Raw genomic sequence first — 26,131 nt, forward strand, 5'->3', positions numbered from 1 at the left:
ATATTTAATTCATTCCAAGTTAGCTTGAATCAAGACCTAATCCAATATAGAGTGAATCCAATATTGTAAGTTGGGTATCCAGACATTTGGGTAGGTAGACATTTGTATTTAATTTTTTATTTGCAACCATAGGTTTTTAGCAAAAAGTAGCTTGACATAGCCCAGGGTAAAGGGGTAGCATGGTCACTAATTCAATAATAAAATTATCCAGATTTAATAAATAATGAATAAAATGTAGTGACAGGAAATACAATAGAAAAATAGTTATCAGTCCTCAATTTATATATCTCAATTCAGTTTATTATATTTCTTTATTGAGAAGGGGACTATATTCCTATGCAAAACTAAACCATGATAGGCAAGTGAATGTTCATATCTAAAAAAACCAGAAATAATAGTTAAATGTGATTATTTCTTAAGTTCACAATACAATTCACAATTTTGGCTGAATATTTGGAAATCAATGACACTGTTTTTAAAATCTGAATTCCTTATTTAACTGTTCAATAAACAAAGAACTTGCCAGAATGTTCCCTTGTTAACTGGATACAAGAGAGAACTTAGACTTCCAAACATCAAACCTATTTTCTTTCAGTTATACATGTAGAGTAAACTGTGGCCATGTATGTTACACATCTGCTAAAAAAAGAGACAGAAATCAAATGCCTAACTATTCCATGCCCCAAACCTAATTTGACCTGTCATATCCTAAAGTTTGGTCAATAAGGGAAAATGTTCTTTGCCTGTTGTTTGTTTGTATGTTTTAATTATGCTTAGCATCCAACTGTGCCACCTCCTCCCCACACCTTAAGTAATTAAATGTCATGGACTTTTTTTTTCAAACGGACATGGGAAGAGAGAAGGCAACTTTTAAGAGGAGCTTTGAATTGGTTACTGTTGCCAGGGAAACCACTTCCCTGGTATTCACATATTCAGCACATCATTCTCTCTCTCTCTCTCTCTCTCTCTCTCTCTCTCTCTCTCTCTATCTCTCTCTCTCTCTCTCTCTCTCAATCTCTCTCTCTCAATCTCTCTCTCAATCTCTCTCAATCTCAATCTCTCTCTCCCTCTCCCTCTCTTTCACCCCCCTCTCTCTCCCTCCCTCCCTCCATCTCTCCCTCCTTCCATCTCTCTCTCTTTCCTTCCTTCACTCCCTCCCTCCCTCCCTCAATCCCCATTTGGTCAAGCATGGGGATCAAAATCATTGTTTCGCTCAACTAGTACCACTTCCCTGGTATTCACATATTCAGCACATCATTCTCTCTCTCTCTCTCTCTCCCAATATCTCTCTCCCCCTCCCTCTCTTTCACCACCTCTCTCTCTCTCTCTCTCTCCCTCCCTCCTTCCATCTCTCTCTCTTTCCTTCCTTCCCTCCCTCCCTCAATCCCCATTTGGTCAAGCATGGGGATCAAACTAGTACCACTTCCCTGGTATTCACGTATTCAGCACATCATTCTCTCTCTCTCTCTCTCTCTCTCTCAATCTCTCTCTCTCCCCCCTCTCTTTCACCACCTCTCTCTCTCCCTCCCTCCATCTCTCCCTCCTTCCATCTCTCCCTCCTTCCTTCCTTCTTTCCCTCCCTCAATCCCCATTTAGTCAAGCATGGGGATCAAAATCATTGTTTCCCTCAACTAGTAGTGGATGATGAAAAGGATAAATCTCCTCTATGAAAACATGTGGACAAAAACCCCGATGATCATTCTGTACATTTGACTAGTAAGAGATAACGCCTCCTTTCATCAGGCTGTAGCTGAATATATATTCTTGTTATAAGCAGCTCAAAAATTATCCTGTTCCTGCAATTGAGATAAGGCAAATTTGCTTTGCTTATCTCAACTTGTTGCTGCCAATCCATGATATTTTACGGCTGAAATTTAGTGCCAAAATTCATGTGAGATGGAATTACATTGCTTATGTGTGTCACTAAAATGTGACAGGAAAGATTTGTACGGTAGCCATTTCAGCCCTAGTCCAATCTAGAGAAGTAGAATATTTTCCCTGAATGTCAGTGGAACAGACACAAGCCTGCACACTTTAGCTTTCAACAGATTAAGTCCTGGTGAGTTTTCTTCAAACTGGTGCCACTCATCCAGAGATGCTGAGAATTCTGGAGTTTGGATGTAAACACAACTGGAATGCTTATAGTTCCATCTGTTGCATGATTAGCAAAAATAAACCCCACTGAGATAATAATTATGCGTTGTTCTCGAGAACAAAGCCATGGAATGTGGAGATTAGATTGTTGGAATTAAAGAAAAATGAGGAAATGTGATAACTAAGGAATTTCGGTGGGCAAATAAGGAAACCAAAATCCATCTATAATGACATTTTATTTGTTTTGCTTATCGTAGTTGCTTTTACAGTAGTTGGTTCAATTATCTCAAGTGGCTCACAGCAGCAACATAAAACAAAATAAAGTCTGAGCTTTATAAATGGAAATATTTAATAATTTCTAATAAGTTAAGTATTCATAACGTTCTGATCACAAACCATTGCATCATATATCCTCAGAACTTAAAACTAACCATCCACCAAGGTACCTCTGCCAATTTAGCCCTCAGTACCTGAATGGTGTTTGAAAAACTTCAAATATGCCCAGAGTGATGGTGTCGGTCTTACATCTGATAGGACAACATAAAAAAGAGGGTTCTTTAGCAGAGATTCCTCCTCTCTGATTGCCTCTCATTGTAATTCTTGAGGAATAGCACTCTACAAGCATGCCTTAGGTAGACAGCTTCTTTTTAGAGCTGGCAGTCTCTCAGATAGCCAGGTTCTAAGCAATATAAGATAGCCATGTCTTAAGCAATATACAGTAAGAGGGAAACATAATTAGGAGCATCTCAACTGCACCCAGAAAATCTTTTGGTCACAGTTTCAAGTTGGTAGACAAGCAGGAGCTATGAGTTCAACGGCATCCTCATATTTTACATCTGCTCTTTCTGGGGAAATGACAACATTGTCCTCTGTTAAAGATGGTGTCCTCTGTTAAAGAATTAGCCAGTTTTTGAACCCATAAATGCACATCATGCTAAGGTATATTCCTAACCTGTTCTCCTCCATCAATATCCTTACAGCCTCTAGACACTGGGATTAGATTACTGCCATAGCTCCCTGATAATCTGTGATATAGATTGACCATCAAAAATTAACATGGCTGGGATATTTTTATCAGTTACACTGCAGACCTAGGCACGATATATTGTTTAGAATGTATCTGAATAATTTTTTTCAGATAGAATCGCTCAGCTTCTTTCCTCAAAAGATCATGATGGTGCTCTAGTATTTGTTTTTCTATATTGGTGTCGGTTTGGGCAGTACTGTTGATACTCAAGAGTTGTCAGGTAAAGGATGCAGATCTATATTTATGGAATGAAGCATGCTGAATTTCTTCCCATTAATTGTCTAAGTGGCCTTTACCATTATGCTCATTAAGATTGGATGCATTTGTTGTTCTAATCTAGGAAGTCATAAAAATAGCTTTGGCATACTGAACAAAAGATCTGTGTCTTTAGTCCAATTCCTACTTCCCTGGGAATAAATCTCACTGCGACATTCTTCAGAAGAGCTATTCACAGGCCTGTGCTAGTCCAATTTTAATATTTGCTTTAATTTGCTTGCTGTGTTTGTAAAATTATCATAATGTCACTACAAACATCATTTGAAACCAAATGAGAAAATAATGATGAATCAAGAATTTGTTTATTGCAGCTTTAATCATTTGTCTATAATTTTTAAGTATATTAAATTACTGTTATATCTTGCAGGTTCAAGATGCATTTAGATGTCGTTTAAGAAACTGCCAAGATCCAATCAATGCAGATTCATCAAGTTCATTTCCTAATGGACATGCTCAAATCATGGTTAGTTTATATTTATCCTTGACTACTATTTGCAGATATAGTGTGCATGTCTGGTTGCAAAACTCTTGATGACAACTAGTAAAGAGAATTTGTTCTCTCTCTTTGTTTCCATCTTGTGGTGGAAAACTTTCACACCCTGCCCCATATTCAGAATCATAAAATGACTATAATCAGTAATTACAGCATTAAAATAGAAAGTAAAGTAGCATATAATATAATTACTTTTATTTTATTTCTTAATGCTTGGATCTATAAGTTTTGGACATTTATTTTCTTGTATTTTTAACTGTTTTGCTTTATTTTAATTACATAAGCCACCCAAAGCCATTGGAGAGTTTTTTGGCCTTCTAAATCTAATATTTTAAAAAAGTAAATATGATTAATTTTCTGATGCATTTCAAATCTACTGTATTTCTCTGCATGCAAAAGAGGCTATCAAAAGGAAAACTCTTAGGTCATTTTTAAGAGTGAATAATGGTGGTGATTATGATGATGATGATGTTGATGATATAAAATATTCATAGTACATTCAAGGTGTTAAGTGTGTTTTGTTTGCATTATTATAAATGGATCCAAATTATAATCCTGCATATTGCAAACTGACCTTTTATGTTGTAATTAATTATTATATCAGATGCTTTCTTAACAAGGTTTCCTCAATAGGGAAACATTTTTGTTTTAGCTATGTTGGATATATTTGTGATGGGGAAAGTAGCATATAATTTGAAATGGAAAATAATATATGAGAGTGAGAGAAAAGATTTTATGGTCACTTTCTAGCCATCACATTAAAATTACTATAGTAGGGTGTGAGGGTGTAGGTGCTTAAAATTACAAATAATTCCATATACTGTACTTCCTAGTGTAACTTGAAAGGATTTGCTTATTCTTAGCACAGAACTGCTACATACTCCACTATATTTAAGGTATAAATAGTCCTTGACTGACAACCACAGTTGAACCCAAACTTTCTTTTGCTACGTGAAACAGTTTTTCCCCATTTTTATGACTGTTCTTGCCACAGTTGAATCACTGCAGATGTTAAGTTAGCCACAAGGTTGTTAAATGAAGCAGGCTTTCCCCATTGCGTTTGCTTAGCAGAAAGTAACAAAAGAAGATCCCAGGAAATTGTAACCGTCATAAATATGAACCGATTGCTAAGAATCCAAATTTTGGTCACATGGCCATGGGGATGTTGCAATAGTTGTAAGTGTGAAAAACAGCCATCAGACATCGGTCACTAAAGAAACTGTTGTACATCAAGGACTACTTGTACTTACTGAACCTATTAAGAAACAACTCATATACACCAAACTAATTAACCAGTTTAGCCAAATGTTCAATTGAACATATTGAGAACTTAGTGTGAAAAAGAACTGAGAAAAGTCACCTTTCATTAAAAGCAAGAACAAAAAGCATGCCATGCACTGAAGGGGTTAATAAAACCATGATTTAAAAATGTTTGTGGATTTATGTCTGCAGTGCTTTGTGGGTGAAATGTAATGCATGGATGAAATGTTATTATGTGGAAAAATTTAATTAGTCTATATCAGCATCAAATCTGAAAATTTAATAAAGGTGATTCTTCTGTGTGTGCAAATACAGAATTACAAAGGAACATCACATGAAAGTCTTTCTTTATGATGGTCTTAGCCACAGCATGCCTTCTGAATTTCTGTACTGGTGCTTCTTACATCTGAAATAAATGGGAATCATTCCTTCAATGGGTTGTAGAAGATAGGAAAATTAAGTAAGATGAACTCATTGGTTAAATAACGTTAACACCCCAATATTAAATTTGAATTAATACCATAATGTAAAATAATGAAAATTAGCAGATTTCCTAAGCTTTCTGTCAACCCATGCCAGAGAGTGCATCCAATGTTATCACTTTTAAGTTTTTCTTCTTGTGTCAATCCAGGAATGTGTGAACCATCATCCCTCTGTGACTGAAACTTCTCACATGTTTCATGAATATATCCCAAATATTCAAGCTTTAATTTAAGCATCCTCCAAAACCCAAGCATGCATGGAAGACTTTTGTTCTGCATTTTGTACTGTAATTATATATGATGTATAATGAGCAAATGTTAGATTTGTACATATGTGTTTCACGGCATTAAAGATCTTTTAATGATTTAAAGTAATTTATTGTAATGATAATAATAATAATAATAATAATAATAATAATAATCATAAATTAATTTAATTTGTTTTACTCCTGCTTTGGGTCTTAGTAATAAATAGTAGCTAAAGTTTTACAAATAAAGAAATAATTAATAAAACAATAGATTGTATCCAACACTGTCCATTTATGAGTGGGATAAACACATATGGCAATGAGAATTCTCCTTCCGTTCTCAATATTTCTTCATGCTCCTCAAATAATTTCTAGAGATTTGGAGAAACTTCTGGAGCATATTAAAGCAAGGGAAATTTCTACTACAAGAATAGAACTCTATCCACATGACATCTGTTGTAGCCTGCAATTAATAGCAACAATAATTCCCTTATTTTCAAACAGCTACAAACCACTCCTGCACAATGGTTTCTGTAGTTTAAAAAAAAGTTCTCTTACACTAATCTTCCTAAAGTCTTTTCTAATCTGGAATTTTCCTGGAATTTTCATTCTTGTCTTAATTCTCACAATGGCTGAGAATTTGAGTGACAGTTTTCAGATTGAGAAGTACTATTCTAAACTAGCAGTGGATTGCTTCCAGTTTGGCCCAGTTCTTAGAACCAGTAGCGCCAGCAGTGGGAGGCTCCGCCCACCCGCCCAGAATGTTCTACGCATGTGCAGAAGTGTTGCGTGAGAGTGTACACACGAACAAGTAATAAATGTTTTAGGACCCACTGCTGTTCTAAATACTTAACGTTGTCTCATTTTAGCTGTGATCTTGCAGTAAGAATGTGTGGTTTAGCTTTAGTAAGGGAGATATTAGAAGGAAATGTGATAGCTGAGGTCAGAACTGGATCCTATAGCATCTTCTTGGTATTTGTCAAAGAACAGACACTTTTCTGTTCTTCTGTAATATTTAATTGCCCAAGATGGTGTCATGGCTCAGTAAATCATTGTATTTGTTATTTCATTTCATATCATCTGCTGGAGGAGTGAAGTTTCAATGCACTGTGTAATGATGATATGATGCACACTGTGTTATGTGTTTTGGAATCTGAGAGCTGGGGTGGCACCTCTGGGTCACATTCCGCATTTAGCTTGACCTTTAGCTAATGATTGCTAACAGTTGTCTCATTTCACTTCTCTTTCTTATTGTTACAGACAGATTTTGAAAAAGATGTGGACATTGCTTGTCGGTCAGGTAAGGCTGTCCAAGTACCAAATGAAAATTAAAAGTAGCTTTACCCTTCTGAATGATCTGACAACAACAATGATCTGACAACTTAACAACATGAGTCCTACAAATCTAAAGAGGTGCTCAAAATTTGATAAACGTAGTGTTACTGTATAAATTGAGTATATATTTTTTTAAGCGGGTTGGAAAAACTCAGGTGCTACAAGCTTTTAAAAACAACTTATCTCAGAGAGCATCTGAGCCTGGATACATCAAATCATCTGCATATGCAAGCATGAAATGATTAGGGAAAAAGTACTTATAATTGGAGCAGAAGTTCAATTGATAAACATAAACCCCATATAACTCCCACATATACATATGTATATATTTTTCCATATTCAGTGAATGCTGCACTTGATTAAATATGGCTTTAGCTCAACAAAATGCCAATTTTCATCAGTCACAAGGCACTGAATGTAAAAGGGGAGAACATTCTTTTTTCTATAAGCTAGAAATTTTGCCACCAGGCTCTTCAGTAAAATCTAAGGGAGTAAAGACGATCCACCAGATCTGAGCTTCAGGTCTTTGTTTGTTGTTGTTGCTGTTGTTAATTTGTATGTATTTATTTATTTAACTTGTACAATTGCCCATCTCACATTTCTGGTTCTGTTTTCAACATAATTTTTAAGAAACCAAATAAATAATGAATAAACAAAATCTAAAAATTGGTAAAGTACAATAAACCCTTTAAAACCAAGTTAAGAACTCAATTAAAAAATCAAAATTACAACCAAAAAACATATATTGTATTTTTCAGTGTATAAGATGCACTCCCCCCCCCAAAATAAAGTGGGTGGAAATGTCTGTGCGTCTTATATAGCAAATGTTGCCGAAGCCCTACCCACCCACCAGCCCCTACCCTTCGGCCTCTGCCTCCCAGCAATTTGCATCCTTGCAGCAAACAACCTGGTCAGCGTCAGCACAGCATGACCAGCTGATTGGCATTGGATCTGCCTTTCAGAATACCATATATCAGCTGCTCCAGGTTGCAGGGATCTGAATGCTCCATTTTTAGCCTCCACTCATCCCATTTTTGGCCTGTTACAGGTGGCAGGGATTGCAGCCTATCCCTGCCACCTAGAACAGGCCAAAAATGGGACGTGAGGAGGTGGCAACAGTGGAGATGGCAATTGTGCCCACCTCAAATAGTAAATGCTGAAGGTGGAACTTCACAGTCTCTATCAACATCGACTGGAACCAGCACTGGAGAAAGACAAAGAACTAGCACAATGCATTTCCAACAGGCCCCAACCCCATAGCCAGTCCGGAAGGATACCATTGATCAATGGTAGCAAAGACTACTAAGAGGTCAAGAAGATCAAGAATGAACGCATTACCCCCATCCCAATCACCACAGAAATCTCCAAAAGCATGATCAGTGCTGTTTGCCTCCCAAACCTACCCAGGTCAGAAACCTAACCAAAAGAGATCCAGGTAATCTGATTCATCAATAATCCTTTGAAGCTGTTGCACAACCACTTTGTCAACACCCTTTCCTAAAAAAAAAATTGGGAGGTTAGAGATTAGGCATAGGTTACACAAAATAATTGAGTTTAGTGATGATTTCTTGAAGAGTTTCTCTTGTGTCAGTGAATACATGGCAAACTGTAAATTGTTCCAATCAATGCACTTATATATCACAGCAAACAATACATTAATACTGTTTCATTAAGTTGAAATGGCTTTCCTAGTTTCATTTGAACATAAACACTTGTTAATTACATCTGCACTTCATAATGATGCCTTTATCTCCCTGCCTTGGCAATTTAATGATACTGTGATTTTTAGCTAGATTTCCAAAACAGAGTCATTCATTTCAATTCCTTAAAACCAAAGGAAATGAGATACTACTTTCCAAAACATTTCTGCTGGAAAAGTACAGGGAGAAAAGTACAGGGAAAAAGACGGTTTTGTGGCAAATAGGTCCAGGCTTCATCATTAAAAATTAAAAATTTAAAATCTGACCCTCTAAATGAAAGATTATTAAAAGATGGCTGGCTGAAGTGATTTGACATCTGCACTTAGGAAAAATCTAATGACTATTTTCTCAAATGGGTTTATATCCATTTTCGTTAAGAATTACATTACAAGGAGACTTGAAATGGTCTAGTCCCTCTCATTTATATCCTTGCTTCAAGGCAAATAGTTTTTTATTTGATTGAAAATAGAAAAGCAATCACACATCTCCTAATAGAATAATTTGTTACCACCTATAATTCTCAGTAACTATACATGTTAGAATATCAAGAGTACTCTTGACTTCAGCTACTGTAAAAGGAAAATAGGGAAGGAAAAAAATGGAGTAGATCCTAAAATAAATCATTTTCCTTTTTCTCACAATTTAATCCTAAATTATTGTCCTATTCTTTGATAAGAGAGAGAGGGAGGGAGAGAGATATGTAGATATGTAGATATCTATAATGTCATAATTGCTTTGTTTAAAACTTTTCAGCCTTCTTCAATTTGGCTGAAAGCAGGTTGAAAATTCAGGAAATCGTAGTTTCTAGTCATCTATGGCCAAGTTGAAGAAGGTTGATCCAGCACCAATATGAGATAAAGACGTTCTTTCAGCTGGTGTCCAACTTCTAATTTTGGAGGCATTTATCAATTTGTGCTCCTGCTCTTTAATTTACAGTTCTCCATAAGGACATTGGGCCATGCCGAGCAGCCACGATAACAGGCACCCTATCTAGAATCTCCCTGAATGATGATGAAGACGAGAAGACAGTCAACCCTGAAGGAATGAACTATTCCACATTGCCCGGGAATATAATTTCTAAAGTGATCATTCAGCAGTCGGGAGGCATGCATATGCCCATGAGCATGAGTGAATTAGCGAACCAGTGTCTTAAAAAAGACAACACTGAACTACGGCGAACTGTCTATTTATGTACTGATGACAACCTGAGAGGTGCAGACTTGGATGTAGTCCACCCTCAGGACCGCATGATGGATAGTGACTACATTGTCATGCCTAGAGGTTCAATGAACACACAGGCATCTCTGAAGGATGACAGCAAGTTGAATATAGGCATGGAGACCTTGCCTCATGAAAGGCTTTTGCACTACAAAGTTAATCCTGATTATAGTATGAACCCAAATGTAATGGACCAGTTCAGTATGAGTTTAGATCAACATCTCCCCTCCCAGGAACACATGCAGAACTTGCCTTTCGAACCTCGCACAGCTGTAAAGAATTTCATAGCTTCTGAGATGGACGATAGCACAGGACTAGCAAGAAGTGAAACTGGATCAACCATATCAATGAGTTCTTTGGAGGTTAGTGATGTTTTCGTTATGTCAAATATAGATGGGGATGGCTTTCTCACCTACACACACACAGAGACACCAATATCAAGCAATATGCAACTGTTTTCTCATGCTGCTGGAATATCAACCCTACAAGGTAGACCAGATCAGGAAACCACCTTTGCAAAAAGATTAGAACTATACTGTATTGAAATAGGCTATAGTATCAGAATCTTGCAAGAGTGTCTGTTTCCCTTCCCTCCCTCTATTCTTATCTCTCTGGGTTTAATGAATGTTTCTGCAGTTGTTGTTCTGCTTTTGGTTTTGAAAAACTTTTCTTCTTTGACAATACTTTTATAAAAGATTTCAATTACTGAACTAAGACAAACTAAACAATAAACAAAAAAAGTAAAAGGTAGAAAAATAGAACAGAAAAATTATTAGAAAGATAAAAGAAATATCCTGTTCTGACTTAGGCTTCCTGATAAATGATACACAAAAACTGTCCCAAAAACCTCTTTTATTTTAACGGCTGTGAATTATTTTCATTCCTGGTTGTATTAAGTCCCAAACAATATTAATGAATAAATATTGATGAGTTTACAGTAGTCTTTCAGAATGCAGATAAGCACAAACCTTTATCTTTCTTGACATGCTGCCAAAGACTAATGAGCAAAGAGCTTTGCAAGGCCAAACAGAAACACAAGTCAAAACTGAAAATGCTAAGACACGATGTGAAGTTGCTTCCTGCAACGAGCACCTCCATTTGCTCCATTTATATAGCCTATGGAAGGGGCCAATTATCTCCAAGACTTACTCCCGAGTAATCCTTCTCCTCTGTAACTGTTTTTTGTCTTCTGGCAGCTCTGCACATGCATGCATTGAGAACAGGCTCCCCCTGTTCCTCTGCCTTGCTCATGTCATCCTCTTGAGGCTCCCGAGTGAGCACAGACCTCCCTGATGGCCCAAGCTGGATCCCTGCCTCTGGCACCAAGCCTTCTCCAGACTCCAGACCTGGCCCATTTCTTCCCCAGCCTCGTTGCTGTCTGACTCTCTCCCAGTTTCGCAGGCAATTGGCGGACCACAACATATACAAAAGAAATGACTTCCCCCTTTATTATGACAGTATAAACAATTTTAGTAATGTATCATATTACGTTTCTTATCTCAAATATAACAAATGATTTTCTTCCCATGTGCTCTTTCCCATATATAAATCTATACACATCTATAAAGCTATTGTTTCATAATTAAAAATACATTAAGGGTTACCAGAGATAACAATATCTACTTTAAGCTTGACCAAATAAACCAACATTATATTCTTTCCTTTTACTCTAAGAGTCTGGATATTTGGCCACTTCAATTCATGTCATAGAATTTGATTTCTTTTCATTTATTCTTTATTATTAGGCTGGTCATAGTATTAGCCAGTGTGATGAGGCAAAATGTATGTTTATATAATTTAACTGTTGCATTTTTGCTTGAATGATGGGAAGAGGCTTCTGTGATTCAGTGGCTAGGCCTTGCCTCTTGTACACTTGACTGGCTTTGCATACTATGCATCTTGAGCATTTTGAAGGGACCTTGTTAAACAGAAATAGAACTGATCAAGAGAGATTCTAATGTATTGCCTATGTTTATCATAAATATGGATTTCTGTATATATGTTATCATCAATGCGTAAAATTAATCAGTTTATAAAACGTCTAGGAAATCTGTAGAATGCCAAAGAGGGAATGTCAAAGTATGAAATGCTTCGTAGGCAACTTAAGCAATGCCAAAAAGCAAACCACCCATATATGAAATACTCCCACTAAAGTGTCATTCCAGCCTCCCTTATTCCAACAAATAGATGAATATGGATCTTTTTCACTTGTTTTTCTTCTCCAGAAAAAAGTCTTGTACTTTATTTTGCATTTCTTTTTTAAAGTCTTATTTATTAGCTTTTTCCAAATTTTAAAAACATTTCTAATAATTTAATACAGATCTATGCTCATTTTTAAAAGTTTGTTACATTTTTTACAATTACATTAGTACCTCGTGATACGAACCCCTCGTCATACGAACTTTTCGAGATACGAACCCAGGGTTCGGAAATTTTTTGTCTCTTCTTACAAACTTTTTTCGCCACACGAACCCGCCACGGCGAACGCTGAACCTGGAAGTTCAGCAAAAGTTCAGGTTTGGCGTTCAGGTTTGGGAGATCGCTGAGAAGCGCTGCCGCCCGGCTGTCACCTTTGCAGGAGAGTTGTGGAGCTGTTGGCCGATTGGGAGGCTCAAACAGAGGTGGGGAATCCCAATAGGGAATTCCAGGGGCAGAGCTTTGACGTCATGAAGACATCATTCCTGGAGTCCACATCATTCCTGGAGTCCACGCAACGGCGCCCAGCAGAGCACCGTTTTTGTGATTATTTTTTTTGCTTGCATGCATTAATTGGCTTTACATTGTTTCCTATGGGAAACATTGTTTTGCCTTACGAACTTTTCACCTTACAAACCTCCTCCCGGAACTGATTAAGTTCATAAGACGAGGTATCACTGTACTTCTTTATAAGTACATATATTACATTGCATGCTTATATATTTCTCATTTTTTTACATGCTTTCACATTTTATCCCAGTCTTTTGCTTTTATTGCCAATTCAATTATACCAATTATCCCAAATCTCATGGTATTCTGAGTTGCTAATTCCCTTTCATTTTTATATGTATGTCTTTTCAATAAAGGGTTAGAGCAGTGGTTCTCAACATGGGACCCATGCCCCTCAGGGGGGCAATTTGATTTTTAATAGGGGCAATTGGAACCTTGATAAAACCACGTTAATGGCCTTAAAGGCTTCCTCCACATGGGTAGGAGTTCACTTTTTGAATAGTAAGAATTATATGTCACGGGGAGGGGGAGGGTATCAGGATTTTAGAGATGCTTAGGTAGGACATGGGCAAAAAAAGGTTGGAAACCACTGTGTTAAAGTTAATGTTAGAGTAATCATTTTCATTACTCTCTTTTCAGACTTTGCCTAAATTGTTCTTGTCATTCTGCAGAATGCCTAGGTATTATATAAAATGCCTAGAGAAAGTATGTCGCATATTAAAATAACACAGACATTTTACATTTTGCCTAAAACATCACACATTCTATAGATTTCCTAACACTATACAAAGTCGATTTTTCACACGTTGCCGATAATATATTTATGAAACTTATTTCATGCTCCACAAGGAGGCCTCTTACAAACAATGAATGACTGAGAAAATTTGGATTGGGCTATTGGAATATCTTTGTTGCACTGAGTGATTTTCAGACAAGTTTCTCCTGCTTCAGCAAATTAGGCTCAGCATCTAATAAACGTAGCTAGATAGATAGCCAAGATAGCTCAGCTAACTTCAAGAGAGTGTTCAAACGAGTACTAGATAGTTATCTTGAAATGGGACTTCAAGATTTAACTTACCAGTACTTATTATTGTTATGAGCAATGCAAGAAAATGTTAAGTCAGACTTTTGAGGTCTGTACCAATGAAGAGTGGAAGGGATTGGAAAACCTGACTACAAATGAAAAGCCCTTGTAGACAGAGAAGCAAAGAGAAGCAAGTCAAGGAGGTAAAGGAAGTAGAAGAACGGAGGAGAGAGCGCACAAAGTGCCACCAGATATAATGGGCTGCCTGGAAGAAGGCGAGAAGATTTAGAGCAGTAGTTAAAACCTAAGGCAGGGAAAACAGGTCCTACCACAACTTTGTAAGGTTTTCCTAGGCAGAGTTACAGGAACCAGTGGTAGGAGACTAAGAATCAGGTTTTAGACTTCCCAGGATCAAATACAGCAGAACAACTGCCTTTAAGTAATACTTTTCTTCCTTTACTATGTCTCTAAAATCATTGACAATATTGGAAATCTTGTATGTTTATTCATTTTGTTCGCAAGGGTAACAATGAAGCAATCTCTTACGCAGGTCGACAATCATTTCTCTGTTAATGTTGTTGCTTCCAGTAGTGGGTTCTAAAACCCATTGCTACTGGTTCACATGCATAATAGATCTCCAGCCCCGGGGGGGGGGGTAGAGCCTCCCTCCACCGGCTCTACCGGTTCAGAAAACTGGGCCGAACTGGGAGCAACCCACCGCTAGCTGCTTCTAGGATCCAGCAAATGTTAAGTGATGGTTAAGCATTCTAAGTCATTTATGTATTGGCATTCGGAACAATAACTGGTATGACAGAACCATATCTCTGAGCCTCCTTGGTCTCTGTAATATCCCTTATGTATGATTGCAAATTTATCAAAGCAAAAAGAGCATCTAGAGTACAGAGTATGGAAGCAACTCTGTTTCTGGATTGCTTTGCATTTCAATGATCTTAGCATTCATTGTTTTCTTATATCATTGGTTTGCTCCATCTAGAAAGTTAAAGCTATAATCCAACCAATATATGAGAGAAAATGAAATATTCAGATTTTTTTAAAGAAAACCTATTCCATTTCATAGCACACTAAGGATTTAAGTACAACCATACTAAGCTGGCATTCACATTATAGATGGATATACTACTTCTGTGAAGGAATATAGTCTGGAGTTGCAGGAGGGAGGGGCTCTTTCACAGAGACCAAAGGGTTGGTGGAGCTTGGAATGTCTGATGGGTGTGAAGAGAGTCAAGACTGGACCCTCCCTAGCAATTCATAGTCTATATTCTAATATTATCCCACATCCTGTGCGAAATATGAGTATTTGGTAAAACGCAGAATAACACAGTCGAAAGGGAGCTTGGAGGTCTTCTAGTCCCTGCTCAGGCAAGAAACCCTCTACCATTTCAGACAAATGATTTTCCAATTTCTTCTTAAAAACTTCCAGTGTTGGAGCATTCACAACTTTTGGAGGAAAGTTGTTCCATCAATTAATTGTTCTAACTATCAGGAAATTTCTTCTTAGTTCTACGTTGCTTCTCTCCTTGTTTATATAAAAATATCTAAAGTTATTTTACTTAACTGCTTTAGTCTGGCAAGATTCTGTTGGTAGGCAGAAAGCAACTACAGTGGAACCCCGACATAAGAGCTGCTCTACTTAAGAGCAACTCGAGATAAGAGCTGGGAGGGGAGAGATATTTTTGTTCTACTTACAAGCCCAAATTCGAGATACAAGCGCCAAGGAGCTGTCTCCTGAAGCCAAACGCTAACTTCCGCGTTCGGCTTCAGGAGACAGCTGCGAAGCGGCGCGCGTGTTTTAAAAGGTTGCAGCCGGCCTGGGGGGCTCGGGGGGGTGCTTGCAGCTTTCTTTCTTGCTCTTTTTCTTTCTCTCTTTTACCTTCCCTTCCTCTATTTCTTCTTTTCTTTCTCCTTCCCACCTTCTTCCCTCCCTCCCTCCCTTCACTCATTCCTCTCTTACTCTCCCCTTTCATAAGTTTCCTTGCTTCCTTCCTCTGTTCCTGTCCCTTCCCCCTTTCTTTCTTTCTTTCTTTCTTTCTTTCTTGCTCTTTTTCTTTCTCTCTTTTACCTTCCCTTCCTCTATTTCTTCTTTTCTTTCTCCTTCCCACCTTCTTCCCTCCCTCCCTCCCTTCACTCATTCCTCTCTTACTCTCTCCTTTCATAAGTTTCCTTGCTTCCTTCCTCTGTTCCTGTCCCTTCCCTCTTTCCTTCCTTCCTTCCCACCCTCCGTCCATTCATTCACCCATTCCTCTCTTGATCGCTTAAAGCCGGTCCCTGGTGCAAAAAGGGTTGGGGACCTCTGTCCTACAGGATTGGGTGGCAGAGAAGTTGAACATATGTAAATTTAAAAGTTTAAGAAAGTTTACAAGTTAAGTGAAAGAAACTTCATTATTCATTTATATGTACATGTACATTTCTTCATTAAAAACATGTCTTTCTGCATAATTTAGACTAACTTTGTGAGTTTTTTGAGGGCTGGAACCAATTAAAATTATTTACATTAATTCCTATGGGGAAAAGTCGTTCGAGATAAGAGCTGCTCGACTTAAGAGCCCAGGTCCGGAACGAATTAAACTCGTATCTCGAGGTACCACTGTATTCAGAAGTAACTCCAAATGTCGTTCTCAGTTGCTTGGACCTGACATTATCTGCACTTTTTGGCATGTTCCTCCTTAGTCAAAAAAAAAAAAGGATTCATTAGATGTTGCCACTGGGTGCTCATTTAGATAGATGACATGTTTCTCAATGTTCATTGTAATCATAATCCCAACTATCTCGATAGGTTTTGACATAATTTACATTGCCATGTTATCATTACTTCTGCGTAATTAATTAGTTGTGTTAGTAAAGGACACTGGTGTGATTTGCGGCCTCTGCTCATCCGTTTTAAAATCTGAAAATGCAATACCAATGATTGTTAGATGCATAATAAAAGTGAGGGAAGAGTGCCAAGGCAATCAAGGGAATTGTTTAACTAGGAAATTACTTACCAAACCATAATAAGGCAAACAGAATTTCCAGTTCCTGGCTTCAGCAGCAATTCTGAACAAATTCTGAGTATAAAGGATGCGTTCAGAGTATTTTTCTACTTAAAGAACATAGAAAATGAATGATTTATTATTTATTTACAAGTAAATAGTTCTTGGTGTCTAATCTTTGAATATTTATCAAATGTACATTGGTGAATTAGACATATAGTAATTGTAGAAAATATAGGTTTAGCAAAAAAAATACAAGTTTCCTAAAATAAAACCTATCCCAAAAATAATACCCAGCTTGATTTTTACATGCACCCAATATAGGTCCTCCCCCCCTCAAAGTCTCCGCCCTCTCCAGAGTATAGAGTAGAGGATGGAGCCAGGTGCATGGGTAAAAATTAAGCTAGGGTGGGGATGGAACTGACCTACTACTTACCTTCAGACAGTTACAGCCAGGCCTCACACACCCCAACACCTGCCTTGCCTTGCCAGCTCATTTCTTCTGCGGCTGCTTGTCACCGTTCATGCACCTCACCCCCAGCCTCCGTTTTGCTGTTGGGGGCCTTCAGGAAAGGCCTTTGCAGCTGAGAAATGGGCTCCAAATTGACAGGTGCAGCACCCCCAGCCTACGGAATGATCCAGAATTCTGTTATCAGCTGCAGAGGCCTTTCCTGAAGGGCCTATGACAGCAAAATGAAAGCTGGGGGCGATATGTGCATCAATTCGGACCTTGTTTCTCAGCTACAGAGAAGGCCTCTGATGGTGAAAAGAGGCTGGGAGGCACCACACATCAATCTGAAGCCCCTTTTTCAGCTGCAAAGGCCTTTCCTGAAGGTGTCTGACAGTGAAACAGAAGCCAGGGGCAACAAGCTTGAGCAGCAACAAGCGGCCACAGAAAAAGTGGGCTGACAACAGGTCCTGTTTGGCCAGGCTGTCAGTGCCACCGCCACGTGGTGAATCAGTGGAAGACATACCCCGAAATAAGACTGGTACCTTTTTGGTGGCAAAAAACATAAATAAATAAGATCAGGTCTTGTTTTGGGGAAAACATGGTAGTAATGTAAGTAAAGTAAGATTCTACATTTAGGAAAGAAAAACAAAATGCACAAGTACAGTATACATGGTCCATTGCTCAACAATAGTAACTGTGAGATGAATCTTGGAGTCTTAGTATACAACAATTTAAATATGAGTCATCAGTGTGCAGCAGCTGCCAAAAAAGCCAACACAGCTCTAGAATGTATTAACAAAGGCATAGAATCAAGATCACACAAAGTGTTAATACCACTTCATAAGGCTTTGGTAAGGCCACACTTGGAATACTGCATTCAGTTTTGGTCACCATGATGCAAAAAGAATGTTGAGACACTAGAAAGAGTACAGAAAAGAGCAACAAATATGATTAGGGGACTGGAGGCTAAAAAATATGAACAACGGTTGCAGGAACTGGGCATGGCTTCGGTCCAGCCATTAGTATGAAAGAGGAATGATTGATTGTTTTTATTGTGGTTTTTATGCATTTTTAATGTTTAATTGTATTTATTGTTTATTGTATCTATTTTTACTCTTGTGAGCCGTCCTGAGTGTGCGAGGAGAAGGGCGGCCTATAAATCTAATGAAATAAATAAAATAAATAAATGGCTGTCTGAGTTATGGACTGCAACTTGATTGGGCTAGAACAGAATAAGAAGCAAGGCACCTTTGCAGTGGGTGTGGTTAGTTCTGTTTGGTAGTTATTGCTGGTTGTTCTGGTTGTTGTGGGTGGTTGGTTGGCTTGTGGCTAGTGAGTGGATTGGTTTATTGTACCGTGGTTTATAGTTGTAGTAAAGTATTTTCTGTAAATAGAAGAATAGGAGACATTCTATTTTTGCTACACTGAAGAGTAAAACTTCTTCAATCAGTTCCTGCGGAATTGTCTGCATTCTTCATCAGCTTCACTGTCTGCATTCTTCATCAGCTTTAGTTCCTGAGTTCCTTTGTCACACATTCCTGTGCCTACCCAGTAGGTAGTAGTTGCCGGCTACAAAGTATGACTGCATTGCATACTTACAACCTTTTTACCTTAAATGGAAATGGAATACAGTGTTCCCTCAATTTTCGTGGGTTCGAACTTCGCGAAAAGTCTATACCACGGTTTTTCAAAAATATTAATTAAAAAATTCTTCACTGTTTTTTTCCCTATACCATAGTTTTTCCTGCCCGATGACGTCATATGTCATTGCCAAACTTTCATCTGCCTTTAATAATTTTTTTTTAAATAAACTTTAATAAATAAACATGGTGAGTAATAATCTAAATGGTTGCTAAGGGAATGGGAAATTGTAATTTAGGGGTTTAAAGTGTTAAGGGAAGGCTTGTGATAATGTTTATAGCCAAAAATAGTGTATTTACTTCCGCATCTCTACTTCACGGAAATTCGACTTTCACGGGCGGTCTTGGAACGCATCCAAGAGAAAGTCGAGGGAACACTGTATTACCTAGGATAATACTGATCCTTGACAATGGCTACTTTAATGAAAAGAAGGACCAGGGGAGACATGATAGCAATGTCCCAATATCTCGGGAGTTGCCAAAAAGAAGGAGGAGTCAAAACCTACTCTCCAAAGCACCTGGGGATAGAACAAGAAGCAATGGGTGGAAATTAAACAAGGAGAGAAGTAACTTAGAACTAAGGAGAAATTTCCTGACAGAACAATTAATCAGTGGAACAGCTTGCCTCCAGAAGATGTGAATGATCCAATACAAGAAGTTTTAAAGAAGATGTTGGATAACCATTTGTCTGAAGTAATGTAGAGTTTCCTGCCTAAGCAGGGGGTTGGACTAGAAAACCTCCAAGGTCCCTTTCAACTCTGTTGTTATTATTAAGATTGACTCATTTAAATCCATATCCCCACTTCCCAGCTCCTAAGAATCATTGATTGTAAGAAAATAGTATCCTATAATGATATATAAATGTTCACTTAGTGCTTCAGTAAATACATTATTTAGCATGGATGGACAAATTAAAGGCCCTCAGCATTCTCTAGTCACCCAAAGTGAGAAAGATTAAATTGTTTAGATATCTCAAGAGTGTGTTAACAGTTAAATAGGCGCCTTCTATTGACAAAGGTTGAAAGCACCCATTGCTCTATTACAAACCCCGAATTCTCCCAAATGATGATGATTTTTCCCCCAGTGGTCTACAGGTAGTCCTTGACTTATGACCACAATTGAGTCCAACATTTCTCTTGCTCAGTGAAGTGAGACAATTGTTAAACTAATTTTCTGTCATTTTACGACCTTTCTTGAGACAGTGAATTGCTGCAGTTTTTAAATTAGGAACATTGAGTGAATTGGGCTTCCCTGTTGACTTTGCTTGTCAGAAGGTCACAAAGGGAACCAGGTCACAACTGCAGTTGCGGCCCTATTTGGACCAGGAGTCACTGCTCACAGTCACTCATGCCCTCATCACCTCGAGGCTCGACTACTGTAATGCTCTCTACATGGGGCTACCTTTGAAAAGTGTTTGGAAACTTCAGATCGTGCAGAATGCAGCTGCGAGAGCTATCATGGGCTTTCCTAAATACGCCCATGTCACACCAACACTCCGCAGTCTGCATTGGTTGCCGATCAGTTTCCGGTCACAATTCAAAGTGTTGGTTATGACCTATAAAGCCCTTCATGGCACCGGACCAGAATATCTCCGAGACCGCCTTCTGCCCCACGAATCCCAGCGACCAGTTAGGTCCCACAGAGTTGGCTTTCTCCGGGTCCCATCAGCTAAACAGTGTCATTTGGCGGGACCCAGGGGAAGAGTCTTCTCTGTGGTGGCCCTGACCCTTCGGAACCAACTCCCCCCAGATATCAGAGTTGCCCCCACCCTCCTTGCCTTTCGTAAGCTCCTTAAAACCCACCTCTGTCGTCAGGCATGGGGAAATTGATACTTTCCCTCCCCCTAGGCTTATAAAATTTATGCATGGTATGTCAGTATGTATGATTGGTTTCTAAATTGGGGTTTTTAAATTAACTTAAATATTAGATTTGTTTACATTGTATTATTATTGCTGTTAGCCGCCCCGAGTCTGCGGAGAGGGGCGGCATACAAATCTGATTAATAAATAAATAAATAAATAAATAAACTGCCATAAATATGAGTCGGTTGCCAAGTGTCTGAAGTTTGATCTTGGGCAACGATTGTAGTTGTGAAAGATCTGCTTGTGTCTAGGAGCCAATATAAATATATGTCAGCATGAGCTAACATACTGCAAAGCGTATATATTGACACAAATAATAAATAGGATCTGAATCACAAATTTTAAAAAAACACCACTATTAACCTATATCTATTTATAACAGTGGCATAAATAAAGCAATGCAATAACAATACAGCATAAATACAGCAATGCAATAACCATGAGTTATGAAGCAACAATAAACAATAAATCTAAACAACATAGTGCATCCTGCTGAAGTGACCTATGTATAACCACTTGAGGATCCAAAGGAAAAGATGAACATCAGCTGTAGGTTATAATTTGTCCATGACTTTATTGCTATGCATAGCAATAATGATGCCAATAAATATTTAGGAAAGAGAGCTATTCCAACCAATCATACGGCCATCCTACTTACTAGTCAAGCCTGGCTACTTATGTTCATTTGTCTTCTTGATCACTCTCACCACTCAGACCTACTGTACGCCACAAGGAACATTAGACTATTTTTTAAAAAGATATCAGAATACCAGTTGTCCAAAATCAGCTGGATGATTTTGTATGTATTCCTCTAAGGCCATGATGCCAAACCTATGGCATGCATGTTGCCTTAGCTTAGCTAAGCTTTGCACATGTGTGTGCCAACCAGCTGATTTTCAGCTTGCACAGCTGCTCTGGGAAGGCGTTTCTGGCCTCTGGAGGGCCTCGAGGTGGGGCAAGGGAGATGCACTCCCAAGGCTCCAGGGAAGCTCTGGAGGCTGGTGAGGGTGAAAAACGGGCCTACCGGGTCCACCAGAAGTTGGGAAGCAGGGAAGTGGGAGGGTCGTGTGCAAATGCACAGGGCAACATGGGTTGCACGCACATGCACAAGAGGTGGGGCACATGGAGGCCTTGAATTATGGGTTGTGGGCATATGCGCGCATGCAATAGCATGCACACACAGACTTTCACCACCCAGGGAAAATAAGGTTCACCATCACTGCTCTAAGGTATAGTATGGTTATCCAGACTTTTGGCTTGACTGGATTACACTGAGTGAAGAGGAATTGTCTTGGGCCACAAATAAATATATAATACAGCCAATGCGTATAAATCACATAATGTTAAAATTTTATGATCTTGTGGGGCTGCATTACTAGCTGTCCAGGGCCACAGGTGGCTCGTGGGCGACAGCTGCTCTAAGATACTCTAGGGAAGGCAAAATTCATCTTCACTTCTTTTCTGAATTGTAAAGGTACTTCCTTCCCAAGGCCCAGTTAGCTAATCAATCAAATGAATTGATAACTTTGACTGCTTGAGCTGAGGTGCATCACCGGAATGAAGCCATTTTTTTTGTGGCTCCCTCTTAGAAACTGCTGCAGTTTTGCATCTCAAATGTTTTAAAACCTGGATCGCTGAAAGGCTGCAAAAGAACCTGTCCAAACTAAGTCCAACAGCCTGTGAGTTATAACAGAAAGACACGGTCCGAGATTGAGGGAGTCTCATTCCTTCCACACCATCCTGATCAGGATGAAAATATCCCAGCATATTCATATGAATTCAAGAGTCTTTACCAAAACAAAAAATTAGAATGAATATGAAATTATTACATTAACATTTTCCCATTGCTTGCATTCGCTGCAGAAGTGACAAGCAACCTTTCTCTTAGCTTGATTTCTGCAGTTTCAAGGAAATCTCTTGAAGAAACGCCTCTTCAGTCCAAATTTGCATGCTTTTATGGAAAGTGCTTTGAACAAGTATAATTAGACAATTGGACTTGTTTAGTAAGATACAGCAGGAACTGGCTGATTTTGGCTGATTTTCAAAAACTAAGCAGAGCGGGTGGGCTTATTGAGTCCTTCGATAGGAGATCCCACATCTGTACACTAGAAAGAAAACTGAAATAAAGCAGCCTAGAAGAAGGCAGAGAGAAGCCACTGTCATAATTTTCCCCCCAGGGAAACATGATGTAGTCACCCCAGTGATACTGACTTTATTTTTACCTGGAATGAGAGCGTAAATTCCAGGTGTTTTGATTCACACATAAAAGAAGAATGGAATTTAAGGAACAAGAAATCCCAATTAAATCTCTCTCTCTCTCTCTCTCTCTCTCTCTTCCTCTTCCTCTTCCTCTCTCTCCTACTCTCTCTCTCTCTCTCTTTCTCATTTAAATGAAGCAGAACGAGACATAAAATATGGTGACAGTCATAGATATGTCATACATACTTCAAGAGGGGAGAGAGAAAAAAGCTTATCCTCTCTAAATGTGCAAAATAAATTTCCAGGCCCTTCTCTCTCCCTCTCCCTCCTTCCCTCCCTCTCTCTCTCTTTCAGAGAAAGAGAGAGAAACAGGCAGACAGATACCATGAACACTTCTCTCTATAGAGAATCCAATGTTTCTGAAAGAAGAATCCGTTCCATCACTTAACTCATGCTGTCTCAGGTTACTTTCTAGCTAAAATTAGGAGCAAGTTCTGTTCTCTTTTCCCAAAAAAAACTTTATATTTGGGGAAAACTATAAGAGCCGGGATGGCGCAGTGGTTAGAGTGCAGCACTTCAGGTTACTTCTGCTAACTGCTAGCTGTAGTTCAGCAATTCAAATCTCACCACCAGCTCAAGGTTGGATGGGGCAATATGCTGATTCTGTGAACCGCTTAATTCGATGAAACTCCCACATTGGTATTCAATATAGTTTAGCATTGATTCCTTCCCATATATATTTCAAATATATAATAGACTGATCTACTGAAACTATTAGGAAGCAGCCATTTTCACTACACGCATAGTATATTTAGTCATACCAAACTCCTCTACACCTACCTAAATTAGGGATTAGTCACCTGCCAATCTTGCATTCAGCCCACTTAACTAGGATTGCAAAAGAGGAAGACATATAAGGATATTTAAGACAGAAGAAGTTATGTAGTACTTTTCTATCTCAAAGATACCAAAAGCGACCAAATGTTTCACTTCTGCTTTAATTTTGTGGAAGGAAAAGCAGATTTTCTTTTGACTTTGGAATGGGGCCCCTGAATATGAAATTTAATCTCTCACTGATTTATAAAACATGGATGAAAGAAATTTATATTAATGAAAATGCAGGTGCACACTTTGCCAAAATCATTTCACCAAAATGTTGTATTTATTTCTTCCATTAAGCCCTCCACTGCCTGATGTATTTGGAGCAATGAATCAGGTTGCTGATTAGATGAAAGCACATAGGAGGCATTTCTCCTCTATTTCACCCCACAAGAAGTTTCATGAGTCATTGGGTAGGAACATATCTTCCTCCTGCCAACAATGTAATGCAGGTTGGGGTATGAAAACAATCCTTCTCTGCTCTTCTATTTTTGTCCTTCAGTGAGCAGAGTTCAAAGTTGATCTAGAATTATACTGAGAAAGCTCCCTCTATGAATAATTCCAAGCTGAATTGATTGATGCAAAACTAATTGGACAGAAGTCTTCTTTTTTCTCACATTTTAGATTCCTCCCCCGCCTGTTGCCTGAATGTAAATATTATCATAGTTATCTGTGTAACCAAAGCAATTTAAAAAGGTCATCAGTTTCTCTTTTTCCAGTTGTTTGGGTCTGGGAAATACATTACATTCACTCTTAAGTCTCTTATCTCAAATAGCCAGATATTAAATACATTCTCATATTAATCTGTTCCACAAAAGCAAATTTTACCCTGTATCCTTTTGTCCTGATTTCATCCTATTGTTCTTAATAAGTAGCTTTTCAGATATCAATGCTTCAAACAGATCCATTAGATTAACATCAGACTCTTACAATTCCATAAATGGTGTTGATAAAAGGTAAAGATTCCCCTGCACATGAGGGCTAGTCATTTCCGTCTCTAGGGCAGTGCTCATCTCTGTTTCTAAGTTATATCTCAAACAGGTCTCATTTTGATATATGTCCAAAGTCGTCCTCCTTGACCATGTGGCCAGCAGGACTCAACGCCGAAGGCGCATGGAGCACTCTTACCTTCCCACCAAAGTGGTTCCTATTTTTCTACTTGCACTTTTTACGTGCTTTCGAACTGCTAGGTTGGCAGAAGCTGGCAGAAGTAACTGGAGCTCACTCCGTTACATGGCACTAGGGATGAACTTCCGACCTTTCTGATCTATGGTATTGATAGATCTCTATTTTTCTATAATAAATTTCAATGACAAAAATCATAATTCATGACCCTTTGTGATAAGGGATATGCATATGTCTCACTTTAAGTGAAAGAAAATAATTTCTCCTCCTGTGAGGAGGAGCCTATGAGGAGGGTTGAGTTGAAAAAGAAAGACCAACCCAATCCAGCCAGTCAGCTTTCATGCCTAAGGCAACACTAGAATTCACAGTCTCCTGGTTTCTAGGCCAGCACCTTAACCATTATACCAAACACATTTTCCTTTTGTCTGATTCTGTTCAGAGGTAACATTAAATTATAGTTTATTGTATCTAAAACAGGCCTCATATGTTCACTTCAGTTCCCTTTGTCTGGTCCGGTTACAAAGACGTTAGAAACTTTCATGTTCATTGTCAGTCAACTACACTTTAGCATTCCATCTTTTGACTAATTTTAACAATACTGTTGACAGAAGCCAACTTTACGAGTTGCATCTTTGTCCTTTCAATAGATGGCATATTTAAAACTTGGCTCAATTTTGTTTACTTTCTGTGACATTAATCGGGTTATAGTTAAAAACCAAAGAAATGCTGACAACCCACATAAGGGCAACATCTTTCCAGCAAAGGCCATTTAATTTTTTCCTCCTCCCTCCCACTCATTTCCTATCAGTACCCTAATTTTTTATGTGTGCATCTCAACACACAAGACTGTTATATGCTATTAGGCAAGGTTTATTTCTTCCCATGTGTGAAAGAATATGCATTTGATTCAGAAAAGGAGGACAGAAATAACAAACTCTTATAGAAAAAATATGTGTCCTGGAAAAAGTAGAAAGTGTGAACACAAAATCACACCGCTTTGAAATTGTTGGGCCTAAGTAGAGGAGAGAACTGACAGGTTTTCAAGATTCTATTATAATAGTATTTGTCATGGGTGTCAAACTTGTGGCGTCACGTTGCTGTCATGTGATGTTTGGGACATTT

General features: G+C 38.4%; 1 protein-coding gene across 1 annotated transcript in view; it reads left to right on the top strand.

The window, feature by feature from the left end:
* Positions 1 to 26,131, top strand: part of ADGRB3 (adhesion G protein-coupled receptor B3) — a 600,119-nt gene that overhangs the window by 555,954 nt on the left and 18,034 nt on the right. Inside the window, exons 26-28 of the mRNA XM_070733042.1 lie at positions 3,765 to 3,860; positions 7,141 to 7,180; positions 9,852 to 10,495. Coding sequence (XP_070589143.1) covers positions 3,765 to 3,860; positions 7,141 to 7,180; positions 9,852 to 10,495 — 780 coding nt within the window. The remainder of the gene's footprint in view (positions 1 to 3,764; positions 3,861 to 7,140; positions 7,181 to 9,851; positions 10,496 to 26,131) is intronic.

This window comes from Erythrolamprus reginae, chromosome 1 (genome assembly GCF_031021105.1).
Source record: "Erythrolamprus reginae isolate rEryReg1 chromosome 1, rEryReg1.hap1, whole genome shotgun sequence".
Lineage (NCBI taxonomy): Eukaryota > Metazoa > Chordata > Lepidosauria > Squamata > Dipsadidae > Erythrolamprus > Erythrolamprus reginae.